Raw genomic sequence first — 16,421 nt, forward strand, 5'->3', positions numbered from 1 at the left:
GCCCGGGCAACGAAGGAGTGGCTTCGTAAGAAGCATTTCAAGGTCCTGGAGTGGCCTAGCCAGTCTCCAGACCTCAACCCCATAGAATATCTTTGGAGGGAGTTGAAAGTCCGTGTTGCCCAGCAACAGCCCCAAAACATCACTTCTCTAGAGGAGATCTGCATGGAGGAATGGGCCAAAATACCAGCAACAGTGTGTGAAAACCTTGTGAAGACTTACAGAAAACGTTTGACCTGTGTCATTGCCAACAAACGGTATATAACAAAGTATTGAGAAACTTTTGTTATTGACCAAATACTTATATTCCACCATAATTTGCAAATAAATTCATTAAAAATCCTACAATGTGATTTTCTGGAATTCTTTTTCTCAATTTGTCTGTCATAGTTGACCTGTACCTATGATGAAAATTACAGGCCTCTCTCATCTTTTTAAGTGGGAGAACTTGCACAATTGGTGGCTGACTAAATACTTTTCCCCCCCACTGTATATGTACATAGCATATGCCATGTAAGATAGGCTAATCACATTTGGACATTCTTTTTGTATAGCTTAATTTTTTTTATCAGTCTACTGTAGTTTGAATTAAGAAGACATGTCTGTATAGTATATATAGTATGTATGTATAGTCACACTTTGTCGCCCTGATAAAAACTGTAATAACCAAAACGTGCCAGAGTGACCTAGCCTACTTCAATTATTCTATGCAAAACAATATTGTCGTCTTTAATTTTAACCAAATAATGTATCGTGCTTCGTTTGAAGAAAGATATGAGGCTATGATTATGCAGTATTCAAATTGTGATTGTTCGCTTTTATAACTGATCTAAGGGTTTCGTTATTATAGTAATATTACTATCACAGGAAATGGCACAACGTATGGCTCGTTATAGACCACAGAATAGGCGGGGGGCGTAATAGGCGTGTAGTTATAGGCCCTGCCCATAAGAAAATCTAATCTACAAAAGCTGCATGCAATTACATCATTTCGCTCAAATATAGAAGAAATAAACATAAAAAATAGAGGCAGGCTTGTATGTCTCTTTCTCTTCTTGGAAGGGGAGACAGTCATTCATACAACTTTCATCCATATTAATGCAGGAGCATGCTTTTGAAATCAAAGCTGTATTCCACTGGGGACAGGAAATACAAATTAGCTTCTGATTTACGAAATTTGTGCGCAATATTAGTCACATTAAAAAATATATATATTTCATATTGCTTTACCACATTTGATCGTAGACCTATAGGCCTAAATATAAAAAGAATAATGTGCTAAAGCCCACAACGTTCATTCGTTAGCGACATACTTTTTTATTTATCATTAGGGCTCATGCAACGCAAACGCATGTCGCCTGCCACTGCTAATCTCGATTTCATCTAATCGTTTGCACATTAGGATGCTTTATCGGATATATTTAATTTGATACGAGAGACGGAAGGATTTTTTACATTCTAAATACTGTAGCCTGTTTCAATGTTTCTATTTTTCCTAGCCACAGTGGCCAGTCGCTTTGAGATTATACGTTTTTGCCCAGAAAGACAAACAGCAATATGGCCTGCTGCTTTCTCTCCCCTCTCCCCCAAATCAATGAAGTGACTCGATGTGTGTGTGTGTTCGAGTGAATATTAAATGATTGACTGCTTCATCTCGTTTGCTTCAAAGCCATAAATGAACCCAACATCCAAAGACCGTGAGATCTTTTTACCAAAGACACCTGTCAACATCATTGAGCTAGGCCAACATCAGATATGCTGTTTTACACACCACCAATGTACACCTTTTGGCAGCATAATGTAGACTACACATTTTGGAACAAAACTAAAAATAGTAACATGTTAAAATCTGAACCACACACTTATTTTCAAACATGAACTGTTTTATTTCATATTCTTCGTACTTTTAGCAATCAGATTTTTTATATAATAATCAATCTATTTTTAAAACTGTTTGGGATAAAGTATCGGTATATTTATTTAATTCCTTTGATATACATAGTCTCTTATTTACTTAAATTATTAGAAATAGTCAGGTATTATATGCAACATCCCCAAAAACAAACAAAAAAACATAATACACATCTTTTGAAGGCAGTGAAACGTGGTCTATGCCTTGGCAACATCAAATAAAGCTAGCTTAATTTCACTTCATCCAACTACTGATTTCGCATTCTGAGTATTCTCGTGCTACTTTAGCCTACTTTTGGGATGTATGGTCTCATGTGGGCTATACCCTAGGGGTAGCCTATATTTGTTCGTAAATTGATGGGTAATGGGCCGACATAATGGCAACAGTCATATCACTCTTCAGCCACTGTTTTCGTTGTCTACATTGGCAAACTTTAAGTAATCGTATTGCCATAGTCTACTTTTCACGTAATAACCAACCTGCCATTGAATTCTTGTAGTCGTTCCTGAGTTCAATTTTTTTCATTCTTATTACTATGATATATTATATTTATTTTTTCTAGGGTGATGGTTAGGCTAAAAGTAGAAACATCAGATCCTCAAACAACCATGATACATTTCGCAAAATAAAGTAAATAACATCTAAATGGTGAATATTGGAGACCGACCTGGAGATTTCCTTGAGCTAAGCGTGCCTCGCATTAGCCTACAGAGTATGAGCAGCTTGCAATCACCTGAAATAACAGATGTCTAGGCCTATAGGCTACTAATATAAATAATTAATCGTCGACTTTAATACTATGTAATTCCACGATTGCAACCGGGCGAGGATCCATCAAAATGTCATCATAATTTCAACTCAACACCTGCTAAATATTTAATGTAATTGACCCCAGGTCAGACAAATATGGTGCACCAGTCCCGGAAGACGACCCGCCAATGTCTCTAGCAAAATCAGGTCGCTTTCCCGGATGAAGTATAAATCCATTTGGGTGTAAATGAATTCAAACGTCTCTTTTGTTTTTTATTTTTTGTGTCGATAGCTAGCACTTTTTTTCCCTTTTATCTTCTTCTTCTTTGTTTGTTTTTTTGGCCTTGTTTTTTTATTTTTCTATTTGCTAAAATGAGAGCCAAGTCACTAAGGCGGAAAGTGCCGTTAGAAGTATGGTGAGACCTAAAGGGACTGTGGATTTGGAGGCCCCGTTCCCCCCGCCACAGAGTTCAAACAAGCTCCCTCTGAACTCCAAGTTTCTGGACTCCTTTTTAAGCTTCTCCCATAGATCTGTTGCTCCCTCTTGGCAATCCACCAGCGCAGTGGTCGCACATGAGTGGAAGTCATCCCAATATCTGCAAATCAAATGCAAAAGCAACAAGACAGGTGTTAGAATATTATATTACTGTTATAATACTGTTCTCTCTCTTCATCAGTTGTCCGTGCTGTATTCGAATAGCCTAAAGTGTTTTATTTTAACACTGTTTTAATAACAACAGAACACCTAAAATAATTCCAGTAATAAATGCATAATAATAATAATACTATATAATAATAATTATATTTGTGTATTGTAATCTATAGGCCTAAAGTCGATAGGCTAGTATTAACACCTCCCTGGTAGGCCAAACAAAATCTATATTGGTTGTAATCCACACACTCTGAGAAAGATTCCCTGAAGTCACGTGATTTTATCCAACCCCTCCCTCCTTCAATTTCTCTACTCCTCTCTCAATCCAATACAATTTCAATTCAATTTAAGTGGCTTTATTGGCATGGGAAACGTATGTTTACATTGCCAAAGCAAGTGAAATAGATAATAAACAAAAGTGAAATAAACAATAAAAAATGAACAGTAAACATTACACTCACAAAAGTTCCAAAAGAATAAAGACATTTCAAGTGTCATTATGTCTATATATACAGTGTTGTAATGATGTGCAAATAGTTAAAGTACAAAAGGGAAAATAAATAAACATAAATATAGGTTGTATTTACAATGGTGTTTGTTCTTCACTGGTTGCCCTTTTCTTGTGGCAACAGGTCACAAATCTTGCTGCTGTGATTGCACACTGGTATTTCACCCAATAGATATGGTAGTTTATCAAAATTGAATTTGTTTTCCAATTCTTTGTGGGTCTGTGTAATCTGAGGGAAACGTATGTCTCTAATATGGTCATACATTTGTCAGGAAGTTAGGAAGTGCAGCTCAGTTTTCACCTCATTTTGTGGGCAGTGTGCACATAGCCTGTCTTCTCTTGAGACCCAGGTCTGCCTTCGGTGGCCTTTCTCAATAGCAAGGCTATGCTTATTGAGTCTGTACATAGTCAAAGATTTCTTTAATTTTGGGTCAGTCACAGTGGTCAGGTATTCTGCCACTGTGTACTCTCTGTTTAGGGCCAAATAACATTCTAGTTTGCTCTGTTATTTTGTAAATTCTTTCCAATGTGTCAAGTAATTATCTTTTTGTTTTCTCATGATTTGGTTGGGTCTAATTGTGTTGCTGTCCTGGGGCTCTGTGGGGTCTGTTTGTGTTTGTGAAAAGAGCCCCAGGACCAGCTTGCTTAGGGGAATCTTCTCCGGGTTCATTTCTCTATAGGTGAAGGCAATGTTATGGAAGGTTTGGGAATCGCTTCCTTTTAGGTGGTTGTAGAATTTAACGGCTCTTTTCTGGATTTTTATAATTAGCGAGTATTGGCCTAATTCTGCACTGCATGCATTATTTGGTGTTTTACAATGTACACAGAGGATATTTTTGCAGAATTCTGCATGCAGAGTCTCAATTTGGTGTTTGTCCCATTTTGTGAATTCTTGGTTGGTGAGCGGACCCCAGACCTCACAACCATAAAAGGCAATGTGTTCTATAACTGATTCAAGTATTTTTTGCCAGATCCTAATTGGTATGTCAAATTGTATGTTCCTTTTGATGGCATAGAAGGCCCTTCTTGCCTTGTCGCTCAGATCATTCACAGCTTTGTGGAAGTTACCTGTGGCGCTGATGTTTAGGCCAAGGATTGTATAGTTTTTCATGTGCTCTAGGGCAATGGTGTCTAGATGGACTTTGTATTCGTGGTCTTGGCAACTGGACCTTTTTTGGAACACAATTATTTTCGTCTTACTGAGATTTACTGTCAGGGCCCAGGTCTGACAGAATCTGTGCAGAAGATCTAGGTGCAGCTGTTAGGCCCTCCTTGGTTGGGGACAGAAGCACCAGATCATCAGCAAACAGTAGACATTTGACTTCAGATTCTAGTAGGGTGAGGCCGGGTGCTGCAGACTGTTCTAGTGCCCTCGCCAATTCGTTGATATATATATATATATATATATATATATATATATATATACATGTTGAAGAGGGTGGGGCTTAAGCTGCATCCCTGTCTCACCCCCCTGGCCCTGTGGAAAGAAATGTGTTTTTTGCCCATTTTAACCGCACACTTGTTGTTTGTGTACATGGATTTTATAATGTCGTCTGTTTTCCCCCCAACACCACTTTCCATCAATCTGTATAGAAGGCCCTTATGCCAAATTGAGTCAAAAGCTTTTTTGAAATCAACAAAGCATGAGAAGACTTTGTTGCCAATTTTGCCATTGGGTGGAGAGACATTTTTGCAGTTTTAACGCTAATTTCCCTCAGTTCAATACATTTTGCCAAAACTTATACCATGTTAAAGGGATACTTCAGGATTTTGGAAATGAAGCCCGTTATCTACTTCCCCAGAGTCAGATGAACTTGTGGATACCATTTTATGTCTCTGCATCCAGTATGAAGGAAGTTAGAGGTAGTTTCGCAAGCCAATGCTAACCACTAACTGCTAACTACTAGCATGCTAGCAGTTACAGTGGGGGAAAAAAGTATTTAGTCAGCCACCAATTGTGCAAGTTCTCCTCCTTAAAAAGATGAGAGAGGCCTGTAATTTTCATCATAGGTACACGTCAACGATGACAGACAAAATGAGAAAAAGAATTCCAGAAAATCACATTGTAGGATTTTTTATGAATTTATTTGCAAATTATGGTGGAATATAAGTATTTGGTCAATAACAAAAGTTTCTCAATACTTTGTTATATACCCTTTGTTGGCAATGACACAGGTCAAACGTTTTCTGTAAGTCTTCACAAGGTTTTCACACTGTTGCTGGTATTTTGGCCCATTCCTCCATGCAGATCTCCTCTAGAGCAGTGATGTTTTGGGGCTGTCGCTGGGCAACACGGACTTTCAACTCCCTCCAAAGATTTTCTATGGGGTTGAGGTCTGGAGACTGGCTAGGCCACTCCAGGACCTTGAAATGCTTCTTACGAAGCCACTCCTTCGTTGCCCGGGCGGTGTGTTTGGGATCATTGTCATGCTGAAAGACCCAGCCATGTTTCATCTTCAATGCCCTTGCTGATGGAAGGAGGTTTTCACTCAAAATCTCACGATACATGGCCCCATTCATTCTTTCCTTTACACGGATCAGTCATCCTGGTCCCTTTGCAGAAAAACAGCCCCAAAGCATGATGTTTCCACCCCCATGCTTCACAGTAGGTATGGTGTTCTTTGGATGCAACTCAGCATTCTTTGTCCTCCAAACACGACGAGTTGAGTTTTTACCAAAAAGTTATATTTTGGTTTCATCTGACCATATGACATTCTCCCAATCCTCTTCTGGATCATCCAAATGCACTCTAGCAAACTTCAGACGGGCCTGGACATGTACTGGCTTAAGCAGGGGGACACGTCTGGCACTGCAGGTTTTGAGTCCCTGGCGGCGTAGTGTGTTACTGATGGTAGGCTTTGTTACTTTGGTCCCAGCTCTCTGCAGGTCATTCACTAGCTCCCCCCTTGTGGTTCTGGGATTTTTGCTCACCGTTCTTGTGATCATTTTGACCCCACGGGGTGAGATCTTGCGTGGAGCCCCAGATCGAGGGAGATTATCAGTGGTCTTGTATGTCTTCCATTTCCTAATAATTGCTCCCACAGTTGATTTCTTCAAACCAAGCTGCTTACCTATTGCAGATTCAGTCTTCCCAGCCTGGTGCAGGTCTACAATTTTGTTTCTGGTGTCCTTTGACAGCTCTTTGGTCTTGGCCATAGTGGAGTTTGGAGTGTGACTGTTTGAGGTTGTGGACAGGTGTCTTTTATACTGATAACAAGTTCAAACAGGTGCCATTAATACAGGTAACGAGTGGAGGACAGAGGAGCCTCTTAAAGAAGAAGTTACAGGTCAGTGAGAGCCAGAAATCTTGCTTGTTTGTAGGTGACCAAATACTTATTTTCCACCATAATTTGCAAATAAATTCATAAAAAATCCTACAATGTGATTTTCTGGAGAAAAAAATCTCAATTTGTCTGTCATAGTTGACGTGTACCTATGATGAAGATTACAGGCCTCTCTCATCTTTTTAAGTGGGAGAACTTGCACAATTAGTGGCTGACTAAATACTTTTTTTCCCCACTGTACCATAGACTACTCATTGTGCTAATGCTAGTTAGCAATTGCGCTAACGCCAAATTACAACTTCCTTTAAACTGCATGCAGAGATATAAAAAGGATATCCACGAGTTCATCTGACTCTGAAAGTAGATAAAGGGCTTTATTGCCCAAAATCCTGGAATTCAGGGCCCCTGGCCACATGCCCTGCGTGGTAGGTATGTATTCGACCATGGTTATTACAATTTTAGATAGCTGGCTAGACCAATTTACCAAACAAAAATTGTTAGCTGAAATTGATAATTGAGTGACTGTCAGTGACTGACATAACAAGAGAAAAACTGCTGATGCACAACCAAATTTCGAAATTGCACCTTGTTTATTTTACTATTGTAAGTGTATTCTACTATTTTTTGGGGGGGGCCCTAATTGACTGCTTATGTTGCTTATCGCTTATGTTGCTTATGCCCGGAGCCGGCGAACTACAGTGAGGGAAAAAAGTATTTGATCCCCTGCTGATTTTGTACGTTTGCCCACTGACAAAGACATGATCAGTCTATAATTTTAATGGTAGGTTTATTTGAACAGTGAGAGACAGAATAACAACAACAAAAATCCAGAAAAACGCATGTCAAAAACGTTATAAATTGATTTGCATTTTAATGAGGGAAATAAGTATTTGACCCCTCTGCAAAACATGATTTAGTACTTGGTGGCAAAACCCTTGTTGGCAATCACAGAGGTCAGACGTTTCTTGTAGTTGGCCACCAGGTTTGCACACATCTCAGGAGGGATTTTGTTCCACTCCTCTTTGCAGATCTTCTCCAAGTCATTAAGGTTTCGAGGCTGACGTTTGGCAACTCGAACCTTCAGCTCCCTCCACAGATTGTCTATGGGATTAAGGTCTGGAGACTGGCTAGGCCACTCCAGGACCTTAATGTGCTTCTTCTTGAGCCACTCCTTTGTTGCTTTGGCCGTGTGTTTTGGGTCATTGTCATGCTGGAATACACATCCACGACCCATTTTCAATGCCCTGGCTGAGGGAAGGAGGTTCTCACCCAAGATTTGACGGTACATGGCCCCGTCCATCGTCCCTTTGATGCGGTGAAGTTGTCCTGTCCCCTTAGCAGAAAAACACCCCCAAAGCATAATGTTTCCATCTCTGTTTGACGGTGGGGATGGTGTTCTTGGGGTCATAGGCAGCATTCCTCCTCCTCCAAACACGGCGAGTTGAGTTGATGCCAAAGAGCTCGATTTTGGTCTAATCTGACCACAACACTTTCACCCAGTTCTCCTCTGAATCATTCAGATGTTCATTGGCAAACTTCAGACAGGCCTGTATATGTGCTTTCTTGAGCAGGGGGACCTTGCGGGCGCTGCAGGATTTCAGTCCTTCACGGCGTAGTGTGTTACCAATTGTTTTCTTGGTGACTATGGTCCCAGCTGTCTTGAGATCATTGACAAGATCCTCCTGTGTAGTTCTGGGCTGATTCCTCACCGTTCTCATGATCATTGCAACTCCACGAGGTGAGATCTTGCATGGAGCCCCAGGCCGAAGGAGATTGACAGTTCTTTTGTGTTTCTTCCATTTGCGAATAATCGCACCAACTGTTGTCACCTTCTCATCAAGCTGCTTGGCGATGGTCTTGTAGCACATTCCAGCCTTGTGTAGGTCTACAATCTTGTCCCTGACATTGGAGAGCTCTTTGGTCTTGGCCATGGTGGAGAGTTTGGAATCTGATTGATTGATTGCTTCTGTGGACAGGTGTCTTTTATACAGGTAACAAGCTGAGATTAGGAGCACTCCCTTCAAGAGTGTGCTCCTAATCTCAGCTCGTTACCTGTATAAAAGACACCTGGGAGCCAGAAATCTTTCTGATTGAGAGGGGGTCAAATACTTATTTCCCTCATTAAAATGCAAATCAATTTATAACATTTTTGACATGCGTTTTTCTGGATATTTTTTTTGGTTATTCTGTCTCTCACTGTTCAAATAAACCTACCATTAAAATTATAGACTGAATATTTATTTGTCAGTGGGCAAACGTACAAAATCAGCAGGGGATCAAATACGTTTTTCCCTCACTGTAGCTAGCCAATCCCCCATTCTCACATCCCTAACGTCCAATCACATGTACAGTTTTTGGGCTATAATATTCCATTCCCACATAGGTTGTGTGTTTCAAAGGAGCCACTGCTCCAAATTGTCATATTTAGCTGGCGTGTGGCTCCCCCCTGAACCTGACTCTGTATCTAATCCAATGGAGTTGTCAAATAAACTGGGCCCTCGTGCCATTTTGCACCAACCTGTTTGGAATATGGGGTGTGGTTTGCCTGCTTGATCCTTTTTGTAGTTGATCAAATTCTGCATGGGTATTTTTCTTTCCTTTTATTTTTCAACTTACGTGCAGATGGTCTGTAGATTTTCCTTCTCGTCCAGCTCCTGTGGATAGTTAGCCATATTCTCCCCCAGTCTCAGCAAGCAGTTGGAGAACCCTTTGAATACTGTATCACATTTCCCTGTTGCTCTCACCGCATGTAGCAGATAAGCTGGAATTGGGGGGGAAAAAATAATTTATTCACTTTTGTAATTTTAGTTCACTCTTTTTTATCGTGATTAATTGCAATGTCTGAAAACATAAAAATTACATAATCTATACAGCAAAAAACAATGCAATGTCAAAACAAGTTAACATTGAGGTTAAAGAAAGGATGCTTTATCAATTTACCAGATTTTGCTAACTGTTACATTGGACAAAATCAAAACGTCAATATTCGTGTAATGCTTTTTGTATAAAAAAAAATCTTAAATTATGCCTACAGCTCAATTTGAACAACTCCTGTGATTAACTTGATTACTTTGTTTTATTGTTTGACAGCCTTACTTTTTTAGGATGATGACGTTTTGTTTCCATTTGAATGCCTATGTCTTATAATGACAGGCTAAAGTTAAGTTGCTTTTCATGGTGATTTGTTTTTAATTTTATCCAGTTTGTTCATTCACCATTTATTTCCTTAATTCAGCCTATTTGGTTTTTATATAGCCTGGCTGACATGACTCACAGTGCAGGGAAAGATGTGACCACACTGGTCTGGAAAGGACTGGAGGCCGTTTGTTAATGCAATATTTGCTCAGAAATTGTGTGATGGGTTTGATTGGTTCTCTCAAATGTTTTTTTTTTTTCTCGGGGGTTGAGACCTCTGGTTGTTTGGATTTGAAATTCCAACCATTGTAATAGAAGGGGCAGCACTGGGGGCTGTGTGTGGCTGTGCCTGTGGGTGTTTGGGTGAAAAAGAAACAGAGGAGAGCCAACCAATAAAAGCACAGCCCTCTTCATTATCAACGCATTTTGACATCAAAGACATATTCAAGACTGAAGTCAGGAGGACTTCGAGAGTTAGGCGTTAACCAGACTATGTTTTATATGCGAATGGTTAACAATGAACCATATAACTTATTGTCAAGAAATATCGGAATGTTTTCCCCTAATATAATGTTAGTTTTTATATATCCAACAACTTCCTTGCACTTGATCATACACTAGTGTTTGGAGAATGCATTGGGAGATCCCAGCCCATAACATTGAACGCCACGAAAATGTGTGCAACAGCAACAAAGGAGGATGAGGTAATGCACCGCTGAGCTACAGTGAGAAAAAGGGGGGTGTTTCTCACTGCATGGCTTTTGTGTGTGTGTGTGTGTGTGTGTGTGTGTGTGTGTGTGTGTGTGTGTGTGTGTGCGTGTGCGTGCGGGGATGGGGGTACCCTTTGCTATTGTAAATTGTAGTAATATCTGTGTCTGTGTTTATTCAACAAGATTAGGGGGCGTTCTACATCTTTTATAATTCGTTTAATAGTGAAAATGACAGGGTTGTTGCAAAACGTACACGCCTCCATCCAACCCTTTTTACACCCTCGAACTAAATTTTTTGTTTGCCAATGGTGGGACGCACCGAGCATCTCTGGTTCGTTAAGCAGGATAATCGCTCGATTGACCATTTGTTACAATGGTGTCCCAGGTCGATTGGTTGCAGAATAATGCACAACCTCTGTTATAGGCATTTAGGTTTAGGTCATGTGTTGATAATATACGCATCACGTTTTCGTTAAATAGCGTAGTAAAACATGTGAGGCTACTCTTATTGCCATCATGCCCTATAGTAAATAGGGCTGTAGCCTACAAGCAATACAATGTCACCAAATATGTTATGCGAAATGTTGTAATAGACTCTGGCAAGGTCAAATTAATGCGTTAATTCGAAAGACAAGAATGAATGTTGCTGCGTCTCGAGGAGCAACCTGCTCGCATTTCAAATTATTTATAATGTGGCAACGAGCAAGATGATTTGATCATTTGCATTGTAAAATTACACATAACCACCCTATAACCTAGCAGTTCACCGTGTGCCATGTCACAAACCCTGTCTCTGTATTCGACTTCGAAATGCAATCATCATTATGGTCAGAAATTATATGATGCAAGATGGCAAGTTCACAGCAACTAACTACATGGCACCTTCGAATTATAGAACGATAACATTCGATCCAATACAGTCTATAATGCAGAACTAACGTTACATCTATCAAGACAACGTCGTTTCATTCGTTTTAGTAGCCTAAGAAGAATATTATCTTGTAAAATGTGGTAATTACTTTTACATTTGCAATAACAGGTTTGAAATCTATGTGCCCTCTATCCGATTTTAATTTTTAGGGGACATTTCTGCCAAATGTGTGAAATGAGGACAGTGTGTTAGAGAATCCTCTACACGTGTTTCTCGCACTCAGCATAGACTCAGCTCTTAGCTCCAATAGATAGCCATATTGCTAGCTACAGTAGCCTTCATGCTACTATTAGTCACGCCTTCACACCCACACTATAGATTTAGCTAAAGCAAGTCAACCCGCAGCAAACACGGCACATCAACGTAGAATAACCCTCTAAATGCGACCTCTGCGGACGACCCTGCAGTCACAGACAAAACACCAGGTAATATCCAAGTGATAAAAACGACTATCCATAGCCTACCAGTTGCCGTTTTCTAGGTTAATGCTGTGTGTTAGCCGATACCACATCTCAAATAGGCTAAACGATGCAATAAATCGATATGGCTAGCCTACATTCTTAGATATAATCTTAATTATAGCCTCAAAATGGAATAGGCCAAATAGCCCATAGATATAAATAAAACGTAATCTCTATGCGGTTGCCTACATTTGTTGAATTGAAAAGAAATTCTGCAAAGTGAAATACATGTTATCTTCGTAGACTAAATATAGTCTAATAGTCATATTCGTTAATGAAAAATTATCTCACATTTTTCGAAATCCTACTATACATTAGACAGTTCGATATAGCCTACTCCAATGAATTTCGTTTGAAAAAAGAAACGATGCACCTGCTAGACACTCATATCTTAAACGAGCGTCATTGCCTTTAAATGCTGTCTTTTTGTAAAATGTTTCATTCACAAAGCATGTCAAGTCAAAGCATTTCTGTTTTTCCCACAATGTCTCGGCTGCTATGGAATGAATTATTTATAATGAATTCCCTTGCCACTACATGATTCTAAGGAGCAGTGTCTTCCACTGGCAGCGTTAAGCAATGGAAACGAAACACTGGCCTATTTGTGCGAAACACAGGCGGCTGGTGGCGCTTTAATTGGGGAGGACGTGCTCCTAGTAATGGCTGGAATGTTATCAATGGAATGGTATCAAGCACATCAAATGCATGTGTTTGATACCATTCCATTCACCCCATTCCAGCCATTATTATTAGCCGTCCTCCCCTCACCAGCCTCATGTGGTGTGAACGTCCCCATACACGTTTCCAATCGAATTTACATATGCATTCGCATAGAATACAAAAATCATTATAACGAATATAAAAAAACTGGAATGTGACAGCCTTTGGTTTGTTGTGGCTATGTTAGCATGCATCCCATTGCAACCAGAAAATAAACTGATTTCATGCATTCCTTGCAATAAAAAGTCTAGATTTTTTTCCTGAAATGATCGAATAGTTGACATTTCAAATAGTTTGGCTATAATTCTTAACAATTCGCTATTCATTGTTAACTCAAATATAAAAACAAGACCATAACGAATCGACCGTGACAGAGTCACTCACCTAACTGAACAGCAAGAAACAGTGAGATATATTTTCCGGACCAAGTTAATCCCATTCTACGTGTGGTATAACCATTGGCATATGCAGATCTTAAAAACTCTGATGGAAAAACGATGTTGAGGTCTGAGCATCACACATAGCCATCAACTTCCAGAAGCACTCAAGCAGCTTTTTCTCCTGTTGCCTGTTACACAGTGTGGCGAAGAGTGAAATGGTTCACCCCTTGTAAAGCGAGGGCGTCTCTCTCTCTCTCTCTCTCTCTCTCTCGCTCTCTCTGCTTCACGCCCACATCGAATGCTTGACGTAAAAGTGACTGTTGGACTCCCGCTTTCTACATTTTCTCATTTGCTAGACAAGTCTTTCCCCCTAGCCCACACCGTACAGTCATTAAAAGAGCTGTGGTGATCTCCGCTGATCTCCTCATCTGTGTCATGGGCACACGTGCGCGCCAAGGACCACACTGCTGGTGTCTAGAGAGCGTGGAGCATTGAGAGAGAAAAAAGAAAGAAAGTTTGTGGTGTATTATAATATATTAATAATAATTTTACCAAAGACGAAAAGACTCAGATTTTGCCCAAAAACAATGTTGTTTAGCTATTATAAAATTGTCCACAGGCCTATATACTACAAAAGCCAAATCGGCGACCTTGCGTTTAGCCTATAATGTTCTAGCTAACTAAGTGAAACTCAATATTGATTGCACTTATTTCTCACAACAGCTTAGGGGACAAGACAAGCAGAGAAGTAGGACAACCCTCATATGTGAGATGTTGTAGCCCAGATATAGCTTATTGCACGCAATGGGAATGCAATTCTTTATTCATTCATCAACGGTATACTGTCTGGTCTCTGGAAACGAATGCTGTTATAACATACGTTCAATCCAAGTCCAGGGCCTCATTTCCCAGAGACTTCATAGCATTAAGATCATCGTTAGAACCATCTTACGATGTATCTTTAGTAGGCAAGCTGTTTTACAAAAACGATCGTTACCAAAGTTGCACTTGAAAATGCTCGTCATTTACAGAGCGCCTCAGACCACTCATTGAACAGCTAAGTGAGTCTTTACATGCTTTTTGCCCTTCCACGTCAATTTATATATAGAAGATCTCCGCTAAACATAGAATCAAGAGGTTTAACCGTCTCTCTGTGACCTCTGATAACTTCAGAACGAAGTTGACTATAACAAATTCTCCAGTATTAAATCAACACTGACATTGTTAAATTTAACACTGGTCCAGAGTCTATATGGGTCCAAACTTGTCAGTGTTAAATTAACACACTGCTTAGTGTAAAGCCTTATTTGCATATTTCCCAGAGTGTATTGCCTTTTGTTAGTGACAGAGACATGGTGGTTGCATTCATCAATTTTCAGTCCTGTGGCCTTCACCAAATGTAATATTTTGAGGGCATAGCTCTACCCTAATACTTTGTCCTGAAACTCATGGTTTTCAGGTCTGCAAGTCACATTATGAAGGCTTGTAAGTGATGTGTAATTCCTATTGGAATCCAGCCAGAGTGGGGATATCCAACATTTAGAATGACTGCTGGGTTGGGAAGATTAAAGTTTGAGACTACCTAAACCATTTAAACTGGAACAACCATTTCAGTAACAGGTGCAATAAATTCAAGTAACAGATTGGATTAGTTTGAAAATGTATGTTATTTATATTTGAGTAGCATAATATTAATTAATCAATCAATGTACATGCAAAAACATAGATATTGAAACAAACAATCTTTAAAAAATCAACTTGCAATAGAGCATGCTGGGAAATATGATAATGATGGGCGTGGTTTTGGTTTAACACTCTTTACTAACACCAACACTCGGGTTCTTTTACACCAGTGAGTGTTCATTTAACACCTGTATCAACAAAATAAATGTTACAATGAAAAATCAACACTAGGTAACACTAGCCAGTTTTCTGTGTAGACACAAAGTTGCCAATGCAAAGAATAAAAGATGCTTCAAATGAAAAGCAAGATGACTGCACCAAGACAACTGCAAATGGTAAATACATTATAGGCTACATAGACCTATATATTTAAATCACATTGAAATACATTTTATATTAATTCAATTTCAGTCTATTTAACTAATTATAGGCTACTGTCTGTAATGTTTGACTCAATATATTTAATGATGTGCAACAACGTGTGCAATGATGTGCCAAATCTTTATTAAGTGCATTATTATAGGGTAGCCTAAGCATTTAGAATAAGCCGCCACAATATTTGCAGCCATAGATGGTATTGTCAGTATTGTGGAATCATTCTGATGTTAAGGTAAGATTTGAATGGAGAAAGCCAATCCGAGAGCAACACTGCTTTTCTTTCGATCCAATCAGTATCGACACATGGTCTAAAGACGCATTTAGCGAACGTTCTCTCTACGTGCTTGTTTGTCAAACACTTAAAACTGGGAAACGAGGGCCTGATACATTCTCATATTTGACCAATTTGTTCAATCGTATGCTATTCTGAACATGTCTAATGGAGCTATTGCATGCCTGCCTTCGCTGGCACACACAAACAAAATAGCCTATTCGGCGCCTAGGCAAAAACAATCATCTTCACATTAGTGACAAGGAAAAGGGAACCTTACCCCTTTCCTCGACAGTATAACTGTTGTGAATGACTCACCCAATAATTTCAGATTCAGTGCCAGTCGCATGGTGTCTTATGGGAAGCTGTGTGTGTGTATGCGTGGGCGCACTGTTTGTAGGTGTGTGTGTTGGTAGGTAGGTACTCATTTCAGATTCACTGCAAGGTGTCATGGAAAGCTGTGTGTCTGCGTGTGTGTGTGAGGAAGTCATACACATTGTTTGGATAATGAAAAAAATAGGGAGGAAAAAAATAATTGTCTCTCCCTCGCTGACGTCAGCAGAATTTGTAGCGAGCCAATGAGTTTCACTTTTTTCGTGCCAGACCCGGGGCACTCACCAGAATACTAAAACGTTTCCGTCAGGCAGCT

At 39.7% G+C, this 16,421-nt stretch overlaps 1 protein-coding gene across 2 annotated transcripts; it reads right to left on the reverse strand.

The window, feature by feature from the left end:
• Window positions 1-1,049: 1,049 nt before the first annotated feature.
• Window positions 1,050-16,194, reverse strand: LOC121549983 (neuritin). 2 transcript variants are annotated; one of them, XM_041862024.1, is made up of 3 exons: window positions 16,091-16,194; window positions 9,720-9,864; window positions 1,050-3,255 (listed from the first exon to the last, which is right to left on the reverse strand). In XM_041862024.1, the coding sequence occupies exons 1-3, from the start codon at window positions 16,119-16,121 to the stop codon at window positions 3,027-3,029; spliced, it is 405 nt and encodes a 134-aa protein (XP_041717958.1). In that variant the 5' UTR covers window positions 16,122-16,194; the 3' UTR covers window positions 1,050-3,026. The 2 variants fall into 2 exon arrangements, with proteins under 2 accessions (XP_041717958.1, XP_041717957.1); XM_041862023.2 differs by lacking the exon at window positions 16,091-16,194 and adding an exon at window positions 13,445-13,743.
• Window positions 16,195-16,421: the final 227 nt, after the last annotated feature.

Source organism: Coregonus clupeaformis, chromosome 34 (genome assembly GCF_020615455.1).
Source record: "Coregonus clupeaformis isolate EN_2021a chromosome 34, ASM2061545v1, whole genome shotgun sequence".
Taxonomy (NCBI): domain Eukaryota; kingdom Metazoa; phylum Chordata; class Actinopteri; order Salmoniformes; family Salmonidae; genus Coregonus; species Coregonus clupeaformis.